We start from the raw sequence: 15,732 nt of genomic DNA, 5'->3' as shown, positions 1-15,732 counted from the left end.
TCAAACCCTACTACTTCCAAACTTTTAGATTCTGGGAACCTTGTACTACAAGAAAGCACCACAGGAAGCAACATATGGAAAGTTTCCAGCATCCTTCAAATGCAATATTAGCCAATATGAAGCTTTTAGAACTAACAAAGTAACTGGTGAGAAAGTGAAACTAACTTCATGGAAAAGCTCTTCTGATCCACACCGGTCCGTGGAATGGTAAAGCCTTTACTGGGCTTCCGTACATGAAAACATTTTATCTTTAGAGGGATACGTCATACGTGTTGGAGATGACAAGCAAGGAAATGTCGAACACTTTTTTCGGGAAGTAGAAGAGATTGGCTTGGTAGTCTATATTCTGAATTCAACAGGGAATTGTGAAGAGAGGTTGTGGAATGGGGAGAAGAAAGAATGGGCAGTCACATGGAACAGTCATCAATTGCATATTCATATCATGCTGATATTGGTTCTATGTCTTGGGGTGGCAATCTAATTGACATACAACAATTCTCAAACGGAGGACTTGATCTCTATGTTCTTGTAGCCTACACAGAACTTGGTATAGATTATGTAATTAATAATGCTAGTTGTTATCCAGGGTTAGCTTTTTTTGAGATAACACTATTTTATTTGACCCTTTATCCATGATGAGGACTGAAAATTTTCATTTTTTTTCATTTTACCTAAATTGCAGATGAAAAGAGAAACAGGACAGTCATCATTGCTATTACAGTGGCAATAGGAACTACCTTAATTGTCATTTGTGCATATATCCTGTGGAGAACAATTTCAAACCACCACGGTAATATATATCATCACTATGCGTTCAAATTTACTCAAACGAGTTCTCTATATAATAGTAGAGTATATGCAAACTTACAAAGGCATGCTCAGAATTTACATAACAATAAATTCTTTCTGTTTACAAGTGTGTCCTTTTTCCTTTAATTGATTAACAAGTTTAGATCACTGCTAACTTATATTTATTTATGTATGTTGTTTTTCTCCCTCTTCCTAATTTGTGGCACTGTGACAAATCAGTGAGAGAGATTATCAAAGGATTCATTCAATTGAATGGAGGTGGAGCACCTGTAGAATATACAAGTGACAATGTATTTGGAGATCTTTCACAAGTCAAACTTCAGGAGCTATTAATATTTAATTTTGAAAAGATTGTAACTGCCACAAACAACTTTCACCATTCTAACAAACTTGGGCAGGGTGGTTTTGGTCCAGTATACAAGGTACTTAAAAAATTTAGCTAAGTTATTCTTATCTGAAATAATTTTCAATTGTTTCATTTTCTGCATGTTATATTATATTATAGGGGCAATTGCAAGATGGTCAGGAAATTGCAGTTCAAGGTCTAGAAGAATTCATGAGTGAAGTGGTGGTAATTTCCAAGCTTCAACACCGTAATCTTGTAAGACTTCTTGGCTGCTGAGGAAGAGATGTTGATTTATGAATACATGCCAAATAAAAGTTTGGACGCATATGCCTTTGGTAGTTCTTTGATGCCCCTGGCATCCAATTCATCTATATTGAATTTTCCTCGTGTCTGATATATGGAATGTTACACAAAAAAGAACAATTTCATTACAGCTAGCAAGTTTTCCTGAAGGCTGAAGCATACTAATATCAGTTTTTCTTGAAATTCTGCTAAATTATGAAATTTGATTCTTTAGATCCGTAAAAAAAAATAATGTCCTTGATTGGAGAAAACGCTTTAGCGTAATAGAAGGAGTGGCTTGAGGAATGCTTTATCTTCATAGAGATTCCAGGCTAAAAATCATTCACAGGGACTTGAAGGCGAGTAATAATCTTGCTAGATGTGCAGCTAAATCCAAAAATATCCGAATTTTGTATGGCTAGAATCTTTGGAGGGAATGAGGATCAGGCTAATACTAGAAGAATTGTTGGAACATAGTAAGTACACCCTCTTTGTTCAGGACTATATCATAATACTTGGATAATAAATTGTGATACATTTCAATGCAGTGGCTATATGTCTCCTGAATATGCAATGCAAGGACTGTTATCTGAAAAATCAGATGTCTTTAGCTTTGGGTTTTTGCTACGATGAGAATTCTCTTACCCTTCTAGGATTTGCATGTCTCAAAATTCTTGTGTCTCTCATGTCACATTCTTACTTGAATCCTCTCATGTGTAAATTCTTTGTTTGCCGACAAAAAAAATAAACCAAACACGATATTGCATTGTGCAAATCGAATATATAATTTGGCATTCCAGACTGCTATAAAAATCACTCTCCGACTCAAGATCAGATACATTTTCATTTCTTGGAAAACAATAAAAGGTTTGCAAGGTGCGTTTCTATAGGACATGTTAAGGAGGACAAGTTCCAAGAATCAGTTTCAGAGGACCGCGCGTAATAACGGACCCAAAAACATTAATAGTAATGTATAAGCTTTTTTATTCAAAGAATGGAGTTGAACTATGATATTATGAAGTTTATAACAATTCTCTTGATAGAATAATGCATAAGCTCATCATTATTCTGATTTTCTTCTGTACATATTTAATAGTAATTAATACTGTATAATACGAAAATCCTTAAAATATCTTTCTCCAATGTTAAAATTTAAAACTTCAAATTAAGAACATTTTTTAGTTTTTGAGCACGCGAAAGACAGATCACTGTAACGACCGCGACGGCTGACACCAAAACACAAAGGATGGTATTAATTTCTAGATGTTAAAATTTATATCCAAGTTGGTTAGTGTAAAATATATGTATAAAACATAATATAAGAGGATAAACATTTTATATAAGAGTACATTAGCATATTATTATAAAATTGATACGTTATTATAATTTGAACTTCAAACAATGTTTTTTGATAGAACTTCAAACATTTGTTTCATTATTAAATACAACATCAAATTGCTTTTAAGTTTAGTTTCAATTTATTTTCTCATGTTAACAAAAAATACATCATTAATTTACTCATCAGTAAACTATTTACATTTCCATGTTGCACGGATATTAAATCTAGTTTATGGATAGATGAGTTTTTGGGCATGTGACAGACCACTGTAGCGACCGCAATGACTGCGACACCAAAACACAAATCATTAATTTACTCAGCAGAAAATATTCATCCTCAATCTTCTCTATGAGATTTCACTTCTATGTTTTGTTGATTATTGATTGATTTTGGATTAAATACTTGAACATTATTTTATAGCTAGGTTTTTTCTTTAGCTAACCACACTCTTACAAAGGAAATGCCTCATTAATTAAGTGTGAAGCAGATTATAATGGTTTGTTTATATGACCTTTAGTACAGAAAAAAAAGAAAAATGGTAATATAATAAACAAACTAAGATTACTTGATTTACTTCATTGCTCGTACTTATTAGGACTTTCTCCTTATACACAAAGAAACCAAAAATATGAAACTGAATTAATTAATGATAACAGGATAGAAACCATTCTTGCTAAGGAAATCTTAGTTGCCTAGACACATTGCTAATATTGACTATTTGAAAGTTACTTTGGTGTTTGAGGGCGATGGGGAGAGTAATGCAGATGCAGATTTGTGCTGCTGGTGCTTATCATTGACATTGGTTCTTCAATGGAATGATTTCTTTCTTGTTGATCATTTGCAGAAGATGCATCAAGAAGCATGTCAACTTTCACACATTCCTCTCTCTCCTGCCTAATTTCCTTCATCATTGCTACCACATCTTTCATGGTTGGTCTGTCATCTGGGCTTGAATTCACACACAGCAAAGCCACACCTAAGGTCTGCAGCATCTCCTCAATTTCGGATTCCGGCCGAGCTCGCAAGCTTTCGTCTAGCACTTCAACTCCACCTCTTTTCTGTCTTACCCAATCAACAATGTGGAGTCCATCAGGTATTGTTGGATCAATCGGTTGCTTCCCGGTTAGTACTTCTAATACAACAATACCATAGCTATAAACATCACTTTTCTCTGTTATCTTCATCATGTATCCATACTCTTCAAACCCCAGCATGCAGAAAAGGTAGTAAGGAATAGATGTTAGTATGTAATTGTGAAAGCAAGCATATTCAGAAAAAGAATGTCATATAAAAGTTTAATTAGGCATGCACTATTTACACTATAAATTATTATTTTTTATAACTTTTAAAATAGTTATTATAAAAGTCAGTAAACTTATCTTATATATCAGTTTGTAATTGAGTGACAATGTAAAAATCCTTTACAGCATCAATACATGTATTATTTATTCTATATAACATGAAATAAAGAATGTGAAACATTTATTTAAATATACATATACTTGGTTTTGTTCTCTTTGATTGTGGAGACAGACTCTCCTAATGATATGAGTGATAAAAGTAACACTAAATATTAAAATCTGAAGTATTAGGGTAGTAGTACTATACTAACCAGGAGCGATGTAACCATAGGAACCAGCTAGTGTGCTAGAAGATCGAGCAAAATCTCTATCATCAACAAGTTTTGCGAGCCCGAAATCAGCAATGTATGGTTCAAATTCAGTGCCTATGAGGATGTTGTTGGCTTTAATGTCCCTGTGAACAATTGGAGGAGCACAGTCATGGTGCAAATAAGCCACACCTTGAGCTGCTCCTAGTATTATCCGAAACCTGATATCCCATTCCAAGCAGTTGCCACTTCTTTCATGAAGCAGACCTCCTAGACTCCCATTCGGCATGTAATCATACATAAGCAATCTGGTGTTTCTGTTCCAACAGCACCCCAAGAATCTGACTATGTTCTTGTGGCGAATAGAACCAAGAGTTTTTACCTCGGCCGAAAAGGAATCGCGTACCCCTCCATTAACTGCTAACTTGTCACTTTTACTATCATATCTTGCCGCCAATGTTGTTGGCCATAGCCTTTTCACAGCAATGACATCCCCATTTTCCATTTCGGCACGATAAACAATCCCTGAACACCCCTTTCCAATCACATTGGAATCCACCAAACACTTTAAGACTTGCTCCACAGAAAAACTCACCTTTTGGAATGGGGTGAACTGCCAAGGCCATGAATCCCCTCCCACCTCAGAATCATTGTCTGCTTGAATCATTTTCCTTGCTCTAAAGACCGTAACAACTCCAAAGATTGCCATTGCAACAACCAACGCACTGAGCAATCCAATGGCCAGTTTGATTATCTCTGACCTCTTAGAATTATTAGTGCCATTCAGCATTTTTGTCATTGCAGCATTGCTAACAAAACATGAATCATGACCATCAGGACACAAACCTTGGTTTCCAGCCAAATCTGTTGCTGATAGTTGATGGAATAACTTGCTGTCTGGCAGATAACCAGTGAACTTGTTGTAGGAAATGTTCAGAGAAACAAGATTTTCGAGCCCTGAAAATGCCATCAAGTCACCTTCAAGGTTGTTGTGTGAAAGGTCTAGAACTGACAGCTTGTTCAGAGAAGAAATCTCTGGTGGGACCACGCCAGATAATGCATTATGACTCAAATTTAGAGAAATATCAAGTGCTCCAATTTGAAGCAGTTCTGGTGGGATGCTCCCTGAGAAGTTGTTGCTGCTAAGGTCTAGCAGTTGAAGACCTGAACATTGCCCAAGAGAGGAGGGAATTGGACCAGAGAAAGAGTTTTTGCTTAGGATGACTCTAAGAAGTGAAATGAGTTGGCCAATACTCATTGGAACCTCACCAGAAAACTTATTCATAGAAACATCCAACACCTCTAGCCTTGTGAGAGAAGACAAATAACTAGGCAAAGCACCAGAAAGGGAGTTATTACTTAGATTCAGCATTTGCAATTCTTTACAGTTTCCAATCTCAAGTGGTACTGATCCAGTAAGGCGATTCTCAGACAGATCAAGGAAATTGAGGCTATTGAGGAAGCCGATTTCTTTCGGTATCTCCCCACTGATTCTGTTGTCTACGAGCCTGAGGCGAATGAGGGAACTGCAGTTGCCAATCTCAGGAGGGATGGGGCCAGAAATATCATTAGAGATTAGCAGAAGCTTTGTCAAATTTTGAAGCTTAAACAGACCTGGGGGTAAGCTATCAGTGAGTGCATTGTATGACAAATCCAAAGCCTCTAGGCATTTACAACCTCCCAATGTTGATGGAATGCCACCTTCAAGTTTGTTCTGCCAAGCAAAAAACACTGTTAGCTTTGTCAAGCTTCCAAGCTCAGGTGGAATTGAACCTGATAGCTGATTTGTATCCAACTGCAACTGTATGAGGTTTGTGAGATTGGAGAGAGCTTTTGGAATTGAACCAGATATGTTATTGTTACTCAGCATAAGCTCCTCAAGATTTGAGAGCTGCCCCAAACTCTGAGGTATTCCACCAGAGAGAGAATTCAAGGAGACATCAAGAATCTTCAAGCTTCTACAGTTGCCAATTTCCTCAGGAATGCCCCCACCAAAACTGTTTTGCCACAGCAGCATCTTTTCAAGCTTCTGAAGCTTACCAATCTCTCTTGGCAGGAAGCCAGAGAGACCATTCTCATACAAAAACAAGTTCACAAGCTCTGAACAGTTTCCTATTTCAGGAGGAATCTCACCAGAGAGCATAGTACTATAAATAGACAAGGTCTGAAGCATGCTTAACTTACCCAGTGAAGCAGGCAATGAACCAGAAATTTTAGTGTCAGCAAGACCTAACACTGACAAATTCCTGCAATCTCCAAGTTCATCTGGAATCTTCCCCACAATGCCACTGTTCCCTCCTGCTCTTATAACTTCCAGATTTGTCAGCTTTCCTAGTTCCACAGGAAGACCCCCACTAAGGTTGTTATCAAAGATATCAAGGGTCTTGAGATTGACACAATCACCAATCTCACTTGGGATTGGTCCAGTGAGATGGTTAGAGTTCAAGCTCAAGTTTTGAAGATTTTTTAGCCTACCAATACTTGAAGGAATTCCCCCCACAAGACTATTTGAGCTAAGGTCAAGGACTATAAGCTCAGGGCAGTTTCCAATGTCAGGTGAGATAGCCCCAGTGAGGTTAGCCCCAGAAATCACTAGCCTTTGAAGGAAAGGAAAGGATGAGATTTTTGAAGGGAAATGAAGCGCTAACTCAACATTTTGAATGGCTATCTCAGTGACAAGGCTTGCTGAGGAGCATTTGATGTAGGACCAATTGCAAGGATTTGAGTCCAAAGGGTTCCAGCTAGAAAAAGCTGAAGGAACTGTATTGGAGGAGCTATGCATCCATGAAACCAATGCACTAACTTCATCATTTGCAGCAAAAGAAAGAGGAACAAGGAGTGTAAAGAGAAGAATATGGAGAAGGAGATGGTGGTCGTGATGGTGATGGTTTGTGATGAAAGCTTGCCTCGACATATGGTTGTGGTTTTGGTTGCTCAAGGCTTGCCTCGGCATTGACATTGGCAATTCCCTCAAAAACTCAACCACAAGCATATCATATCAAGTTATCAAATATCAAACTCTTGGTTTTGCATTGGGTCTCTCTCTTTGTTTTTTACTACTCTCTCTCTCTCTCTCTCTCTCACTTGCTACTCTTGCTTGAACTCACTACTATTATGGTGTGTCACCATAGTTGCTACTACTAGTATTATACTTGCTTTGTAGTAAAGCAAGAAAAGGAGACAAGATATTTTTTATACGATTTTGGAGTGAACAAGCACCACCCCCTCTGCCTCGGGGTTCTGTTCCTTTGCTAATATTTTCTGCCGCATTGAATTGATGCAATGACTTGTTTGGCACTAAACTAGCTCACACCCACGTGTTGTTGCATTGTTTTCCTCAACTTAGTCACTAATATGGGCTGCACCACTTATATATTGTGTTGATTAACGAGCTTCTTCTTTAATTTGAAAGACTTGTTGCACTACTTTCTGGCATTTTGCTCCTTGTTTTCAAAGTTTCATTCAAAGCAGATTCCCCTCGCAGTTTGATGACTAGTATAGTATAAGAATTGCTTTGCAAGCATCTTAGCCAACATAAAAAAATTGTACTAGTACGTGAAAACATGTCTATTAGTGGTTCAATTTAATAACCATTAAGATTTTGTTAGTGTTATGGTAGGATCATTTTCCTTTGTCATCCAATGTATTTTTTTTTCAGCCATTTAAGTTATTTTGTAAGAAGCCCATTCATCGTTACCCAACTTGTATCAGACTGTTACTCTGTTCTTTGGGGTTTGATCCCCTTCGGAATATTTAAGATGTTCACCTATTATAAAATTTAATGTACTTGGGATATGCTAAGCCAATAAAATATTGACATATTATTATTTTTTATTAAATAAATATTACGTTTAGCGATAAATTAATTATGTTGATACTTCATTAGCTACATAAAGTCAAATTAGGTAGATTACATTTATACCAAAAAAAATGTCAATAAATATCTTCAAATCATAACACAGTTTGTACCACAAAAATTTACACAAATTAAATGACAACAAAATCCTAATGATGGATAATGACAGTTCAATTTGGCTATTTTCACAACCATTATTACACTATTTGTATTTGTGTGTGTGTGATGACATTATTTGTATAATGACACCATGTTTATTTGTATACTTTTTAATTCAGGAATAACAATATTTTCAACCTCAGTACATTTCTTTTCTATAAAAGATAAATAATATGCTAAAAGTTGGACATTTTAAATTACTTTTATAAGTTACTAAAACGAACTCTCATCATTGGCTATCCTTTATTTTTGTTTCCCCAATAATTACAACCATATGAATAAAATTGAATGATAGCATCTCACCGCAACTGCATTTTTTATTATTTTTTATTGGTAAATCCTTCTCAAAAAGATGCAACAAATGCCCTTCCTCAAGTAGTCAAAGATCTGCTAGAGGAATTACACCATAGCCACTTTAACTCTTGAACACACAAGCAAGAATCAATCCTACTTATGATTCTGTTGATTAATAGCAGTGGTATTTGTAAGGGAATCCACTTTTCTTGGTGACATGTTTAAGGTAGATATGAATATGTATTGCCCTCACCTCCTCCCCTTTTAACTTATTCATCAACTGTGACTGTGTGATTCTGAAACAAGCCGCAATGGCCGAAATTATTAAGAAGCAGAAGGCAATGCCTGTGAACACAGTCTACAAGATGTGAATCCATTTTTTTTTCTTTCTAAAAGCAGTTCTAATTATTATAGGCAATAGTAACCATATGACTATACTTTTTTTTAAAGAGGACACACATATTTTTTATAAAATATAATCTTACTCAAATCAAATAAGAATTTTTTTTTATAACAAATAATAAGATGGACGCAAAATTTTTCTTTTAAATAATATAATTATATATCTAAGACTTAACTTAAAACCATCCATGTTTAACAATCTTGTGTCAATTAACTAACTCTAACTTATATTCTTTTAACCAAGAGAGGATTTCACTTGATGGCTAGATGGTAAAAAAGCCAGAGAACCAGTGACTACGTTAATTACCCATTTTGTTCCAACATGCCAAGCTTCATCCTGGCCCAGCCCCAAGAGAAAAAGACTCTGATGTAAGGACATTAAGAACTGTCTTTTCAATTACCCTTTCACACTTTGATTTGAGAAGCAATTGCCCAACATCCACTGTTCATTCCACCCTTCCAATTAACACCGGATGTTGACCCGACCTCTTCAACTTCAAATTATCAGTATATCGTATAGAACCGTAGGGTGGTTGTGTCTGTCCTACAATACTCTTGTGTAACGCCACTGACACATCATGATTAATGAATATACTATTTGTACATGTCAGAAAAAATGTCGTTATATTACACCAAAAAATTTCACATCACTTAAGAATTAAACTAGTATTTCTTAATCCTCCAAAAACATCTTTTAAAGATAAGATCATAAAAATATAAACATGTTATTAGTAAACATAAAAAATATACTATGAAACATGTTACAAAATAATTAACAATTAAATAATGACATTTTATCATCTATTTTTTAATACATTTTGTTTATTATATTTAGATATCTTTTTTTTTATAATTAAGTCATGTAAATTATATAGATGTAAGGACATATACGATGTCATCTTGAATAGATAGATGTAGCTATTAATTAGCCAACCCTTACGTTACGGTGATCGAATTTTTTTCATTATTTTTTCTTTGATGTTAATGTTTAGGAAATAAAACAACTTAACTGGTTAGTTTTCAATAAAAGTCGGTGACTAATTAACAAAACCATTGATATTTCTGGAGCATGTTACTTCGCATGTGCACGTACCATTTACCAGTAGAAGCCTACAAAAAATAGCCATGAAATATAAAAAGACAAAAACAGCCATAATGCATGACTTCTTTTTTTTTTTTTTGACGAAAATGGATTATTTGAAAAAACTATACACAAATGTGTTTGCATGAAAAATAATCATCGGACATGGATGATTTTGTTCACCTAGGATTTAGGAGGCGTCGACGCAACTTGTTCCGGTGAAATGTCAGCACTCTGGTTGATTTCGGTAAAGCCAACTCTAACAAAGAAGAGTCAACTTTAAATTATTTAATTGTTAAAAAAATCAAATATATAAACAAATACTTTGGGACGGTAAAAAAATATTTTGGCTTTTTCATCAATCATGTTTTTCCAACCACTTGGCATCATAACTTCATCATAAATAAATATATTGTAATTCATGTATACTCTACAAAGAACCATTTGGTAAATTCAAAAATTAGGCAACAATCAAATATTATCAGCCAAAAAAATAAAACGGAATCATCCGTTGTGTGTCAAAATTTAGACAACAACGAATCATGATTCCGCTTACAAATGCTAAAAAAACTCACCAAGTCTTGGAAATGTGCATCAAAAGAAAAAAGAGGAAATAGTGTTAGAGTGTTTGGGTGTAGGAAATCCAGGGGGTAGGAAGGTCATTTTATTAATGTTGGTAGTGTCAATAGTAACTCCCCATTTCCAATGTGGGCAGATATTTAATAACCGGATACAAATGTTTGGGCTACAAGACCAACTTATGGGCCCAGCTTTGTGAGGCTGAGAACAAAGGGACTAAAATGCTACTATGTTCTTTTCTGTCTTCAGTTTCCACACTCTGCTTTGTTGCAAAATCTCACTTCCATTTCTTTCTATTAACATTGCACTTCTTCAACAATGTGTACCTGAAACCGAAACCAACCAGAACCTTTTTGATTGAAAGCAATCCAAGTTGTTTGTTTTTGTCACAGTTAATATATTTGTGAGAGAAAAAGAAAATGTCTGCTTCAACTGTTGTTCACAATTTTTGTTCTGTCGCTTCTTGCATTTCAAATTGCCGCCAAAAACGAACATTGGTTCCCACCCATCATGCGTTTCATTCACCCAATTCCCTTTTGAGGTTAAAGAAGCAATCTTTCCTCTTAAATACTCACTTCAAGAGTTCCAGAACCCAGAAACCTCCCTCCAGTTTTGTGGTTTCCGCAGCACAATCGAATTTTGTTAAAGGTTAGCCTCAATTTTTTTTATTGAATTATTTTGGATGTGTTTAGAAAAAATGAAGGGATGGTAATTTCAAGTTTGGTTAAGGGGTTTTGTTGTTAGCAGAAAGTTTTATGGAGAGAGTGGATGACTTTGGATATTAGTGAAGAAACTATGAGTATTGAAGTAAGATATATTAAAAATTAAATAGTAGTCTTAGTTAAATGTCATGCATACCAATTGATTTTGTTAATGCATATGCTTTATCTTCTTTGCCAAATTATGGTTAAAATTTAATTGACACCCATTTGGATTTTCTCAAGTGACTGACCCATACCACATTACATCAATATAATCTTCAGATTATTTTCTTGATTGCAGCTATTTTAACAACAAACTAGACCTTTTTCTTGAATTAACACCTTTCATGAGGAAGCTTGTAGTTCACAGAAAACTATTAAAGTAGGCAGTACCTTCCATCAATTGTTTGGTGTCTCACTGTTGGATTAAATAATGTTTAGGATGTTATGAAATATTTTTCCTATGCCAAGCATATGCATAACAATGACAGTATGCCAAGGATTATTGGGGATTGATGGCACCAAACTACAAGTCTCAAGAAATTGTTGATTTGGGGATATAGAATGTTGGTCACCTTATACAGCATTGGTGTTTCTTTAATGGATGCATTTGCTCCATGCTTTGTGTATGGCATGATACCAACTGTATTTGATTAAACCTGGTAATTGCATGCCATTTTTAATTCCGTAAGGGGTCAACAGTGACTGAACATGATGCTGGCAAATGGTCTTAAGTTGATGCCCTCCTGATGAGCCATCCTTATTGAAAGGAAAACACCATTTGATTAAGAGTTGTTGCATGTTGAGAGTATCTTGTTATTTTGCCCTTTGGAATTGGGAACATTGACTTTTTACCGGGTTGTTCTGTTCCATGTCAACCCTGGGCATATTATTTTGCCTAGTTCCTTTTGCCATTTTTTTTTGGTTGCCCAAGAAACCTGACTGATGCTCTTTTGTCTCAACTGTCGCGGTGATTATGAAATAGTTCTGCAGAATGCATGGAAAGTTGGTAGGGATGGAATTGAGGCAGGCACTAATCTTGTTCCTGTAAGTCAGAATTTCCCTTCAAAGTTTAAATTACTGTTTGATCTATTCTAGCTATTATCTTCAAATTTGTTACAAATACTAGAATACCCTCTTTTCAGTTTTTCATGTTTCTCTTTTCTTTTCTTCCCTGATGCAAGAATTTTGTACCAAGGCCAATAGCAAGGATTTCAGTAACAATTGTGGCTTTGAGTGTTACGCTTTTTGTACTCAAGGCATTCCTCTCTACAGCTTTCTTTATATTGGTAAGTCATTCAATTTATTTTTGTCATCAAATTATGATTTCAGGATTACTATTTTATAGATTTTTATTACAAATTCTTAGTATGTAATCAGTTGTCATAGCTCATGCATCATGGTGAAGGCAATTTTTGCTTACTACCCCCGCTTGAGTATTAAGAGAAACACTGAGACAGGCAGACAGACTGCGAGCGAGAGGTCATATAGAGTGTTGGCAAGAAATCAACAAATCTAGGTCTCAATATCAAGTCCATGGTCCAACAATGCCAAAACCGTGTTTAATAGTCTAATCATATAGGGTGAGGCTATTGCTATCATTCCCATCCATTAAGATGAGATGTTTGCATCTTTTATGGCTATTTTCTAACTGACAAATTGCACTAGTAGCTGTATATAATTATTGAAAATAAAGTTTAAATAGTAACCAATCGAACTCATACAGTTGCTTGTGCAATTTTATAGTGCTATATATATTTCCTGTTAAAATGATGGGCATCAACTTGTGCAGCTTACATGTTCAGCCATTGGCATATTGCCTTGTAGGATTTGGATATATCCCAATCTTTTTTTTACGTGTAATTGGGTATCATAGCCATCACCAGAGTTTTGAATGAAGATATGACAAAAAAAAATGTTGCTATATCTTAAATAAATGCCTAACTAATTGAGCTTGTTTTTGTGTTGATCGCCATTGCATAGTGTTCTCTCATGCTGTTTGCCACCCTTCTCTTTTTCTCTTTTGATGCTTTAGGGTTGAATTGCATCTTTTAGGCTTAGTTTGTCTTCCAACAAAAACAGACTCCAGTTATTAGAATGTAGCTTTGCCAAATCTGAAGCACTTTTCCAAGTCTTCAAGAATAAAACTTGAAAACTATGAGTCCTTGGGAACAGTGCATACAACTGGCAATTTGTCTTTATTTTTCTTGTCTTGTCTTCCATTAAAAAAAATGTTATTGTCAGTACACCATCATTCACATTTTGGTCAAGTACATAATTCTCTTCTGATGATTTCAAAATTATATATTATCTTTCTAATTCTATAGTAGCGGTTTTGACAGTCACATAGTAGCCATACCAAGTTATTTGAAGGGAACTTGCACAAAGAAAAAGGGATGTTTGTTCCCCTTGAAATTGTTTCTCAAGTTGAATGTGTTTTCACCAAAATAAAAAATCTGAATGTATCCCAAATCCTAATGACGATGGTTCTATGCTATCTGCTATGATTAATACAAGTGAGTTACTTTTGATAGGCCACTATAGGACTTGCATACTTTGCATACCTAGCATTCAATAAAGATCAAGGACCTAGTGGGAATGGAGGAACTGCCTCTACTCCAATGGATGATCCAGTGGAAGAAGCCAGAAAGATAATGGAAAAATACAAGTAGCAGCATCAGAGTAAGGTATTCTGAACCACTCAAATTCTGCACTATACTTTTGTTCAATGTAAAGTTGTGATCCTGTGAGTAATAGCTTATTTAGTTGGGAAATTTGATGGAATGGAATTGTCACCATTTATGTGAATGCCATTTTTTCTTTCTAGATCATATTATAGCCTTTAACATGGCTAACAAAATCCATGTCTGCCATGGATGAAAGAAAACTTGTAGAGGAAGCTAAGAAAGAAGAAATATGGAGGAAATAGAAATTAGCATAGAATGAGAATTAGCTTACAAAAGAGTTGGTTATTACAGTTTATATAGTTGGTTACAAAAGTAACTAACTTATAACTAACTAAACTAACTCTAGTTACAATGTGATCAATCTGAATTAACCATGATAAAAAATTGTATGTATGCTAAGAATAGCCTCAATGCAAACATTTTCCATTGCATAGATGATAGTTTTGTTTTTTTTTTGTGTGTGTGTGTGTGTGAATTTGCATAGATGTTGGTTAAAGCATGTTTGGATTTGCTTAATTTTTAGGGAAAAATTGTTTTTCTTTCAACAGTTATCTGAGAAAATTTTTAGTTATGAACAGTTTTGAACATAAAGTAAGCTCATTGAAAAGGCGCATTTGGGGAAATAATTCAATTAAGCGCATAATTTAAACCGTGTGAATAAATTTTTCTGTTAATACTTATTGGAGAAAATAAATGAAAAAGTAAAATTAACTTGGCTTCTCCCATAAAGTCAACTTATACACCTTAGCTTTTTGGGAGTTTGGAAAAATTCTTACAAATCGAAATTTCCGTACCCTGAAAATTTGACGTGATTTAGGTAATTTGATTTGTGTTCACTCTTACAAAATTTATCATTAAATCAATAGATGCTATATTTAATTTGTCAACACGTGTTGATTTAGCACATAGGATTGAAGCCCCAAAATAAAATGAGTAAACTCTAAGGAGTACAATCGTCGATCTCAAATCTACATTCATGTCCCCATAATAATTCTCCTGTCAAATCTTCCACAGATTTTTCGGTAGCTAATCAACAGCTTGTTTGGAAATGGTCCATGGAAGCAAGAATTTCCAACAACATTTAGACTTATTTTATTGGTAAGCAGAATAGTCATTTTTAAGTACTATTCGATCAATTATTGGAAATAATCTAAATCCCATATCGGTTAAAAATAATCTCACATTAAAATATATAAGTGAGGAACAACCCTCGTCCCTTGAGGGGTTGAGTTAAACTTCTCACATTATATACTCTAAAAATTACATGTTAATTAATATTTGATTGAATGGTGATTATTGAAGATTTTCTTAAAGTTACCTCTTAATTTTAAAGCATAAATTGAAACATGTTTAGAAAAATTACGGAGATAATTACACTGATCTATTATAGAGTTAGCCTAATAGCATTAATTGCACTTACACTCTTTGCTTAAAAAAATTATACCTATTTCCCTTATTTTATTATTTTTAAGGGTATTAATTGTATAATTTGTTAGGAGGGAATGTGTAGATTTTTTTATAAAAAAACGGTTGTATATGTGTAAAAGTAATATATACAATAAAAGATGTAGGTGTAATTTTGTAATT

The 15,732-nt window shown here is 34.7% G+C and overlaps 2 protein-coding genes and 1 pseudogene across 4 annotated transcripts; 2 read left to right on the top strand and 1 right to left on the bottom strand.

Annotated features, from left to right (window-relative positions):
• The first annotated feature begins 399 nt into the window (after positions 1–399).
• On the top strand, positions 400–2,071 carry LOC114424257 (annotated as a pseudogene).
• Positions 2,072–3,321: 1,250 nt separating this feature from the next.
• LOC114423783 (LRR receptor-like serine/threonine-protein kinase RCH1) lies at positions 3,322–7,865 on the bottom strand. Its single transcript, XM_028390664.1, has 2 exons — positions 4,390–7,865; positions 3,322–3,975 (listed from the first exon to the last, which is right to left on the bottom strand). The coding sequence occupies exons 1-2, from the start codon at positions 7,376–7,378 to the stop codon at positions 3,503–3,505; spliced, it is 3,462 nt and encodes a 1,153-aa protein (XP_028246465.1). The 5' UTR covers positions 7,379–7,865; the 3' UTR covers positions 3,322–3,502.
• A 3,139-nt stretch (positions 7,866–11,004) lies between these two features.
• On the top strand, positions 11,005–15,344 carry LOC114423782. Of its 3 annotated transcripts, none has more exons than XM_028390662.1 (5): positions 11,005–11,405; positions 12,444–12,505; positions 12,643–12,747; positions 13,993–14,145; positions 15,160–15,344. In XM_028390662.1, the coding sequence occupies exons 1-4, from the start codon at positions 11,177–11,179 to the stop codon at positions 14,128–14,130; spliced, it is 534 nt and encodes a 177-aa protein (XP_028246463.1). In that variant the 5' UTR covers positions 11,005–11,176; the 3' UTR covers positions 14,131–14,145; positions 15,160–15,344. The 3 variants fall into 3 exon arrangements, with proteins under 3 accessions (XP_028246463.1, XP_028246464.1, XP_028246462.1); XM_028390663.1 differs by lacking the exon at positions 15,160–15,344 and adding an exon at positions 14,286–14,576; XM_028390661.1 differs by lacking the exon at positions 15,160–15,344 and having other exon boundaries at positions 13,993–14,289.
• Positions 15,345–15,732: the final 388 nt, after the last annotated feature.

The sequence above is a fragment of the Glycine soja genome, chromosome 8 (assembly GCF_004193775.1).
Source record: "Glycine soja cultivar W05 chromosome 8, ASM419377v2, whole genome shotgun sequence".
NCBI classification, from domain to species: Eukaryota; Viridiplantae; Streptophyta; class Magnoliopsida; order Fabales; family Fabaceae; genus Glycine; species Glycine soja.
This window is presented reverse-complemented; position numbering and strand designations above follow the sequence as displayed.

Coding starts and splice junctions, on each gene's coding strand:
- LOC114423783 (XM_028390664.1), bottom strand. CDS start 7,378: ATGCTTGTGGTTGAGTTTTTGAGGGAATTGCCAATGTCAATGCCGAGG. Junction 3,976..4,389: donor CTATGGTTACATCGCTCCTG/GTTAGTATAGTA, acceptor TGGGGTTTGAAG/AGTATGGATACATGATGAAG.
- LOC114423782 (XM_028390662.1), top strand. CDS start 11,177: ATGTCTGCTTCAACTGTTGTTCACAATTTTTGTTCTGTCGCTTCTTGC. Junction 12,506..12,642: donor CAGGCACTAATCTTGTTCCT/GTAAGTCAGAAT, acceptor CCCTGATGCAAG/AATTTTGTACCAAGGCCAAT. Junction 12,748..13,992: donor CTACAGCTTTCTTTATATTG/GTAAGTCATTCA, acceptor TACTTTTGATAG/GCCACTATAGGACTTGCATA.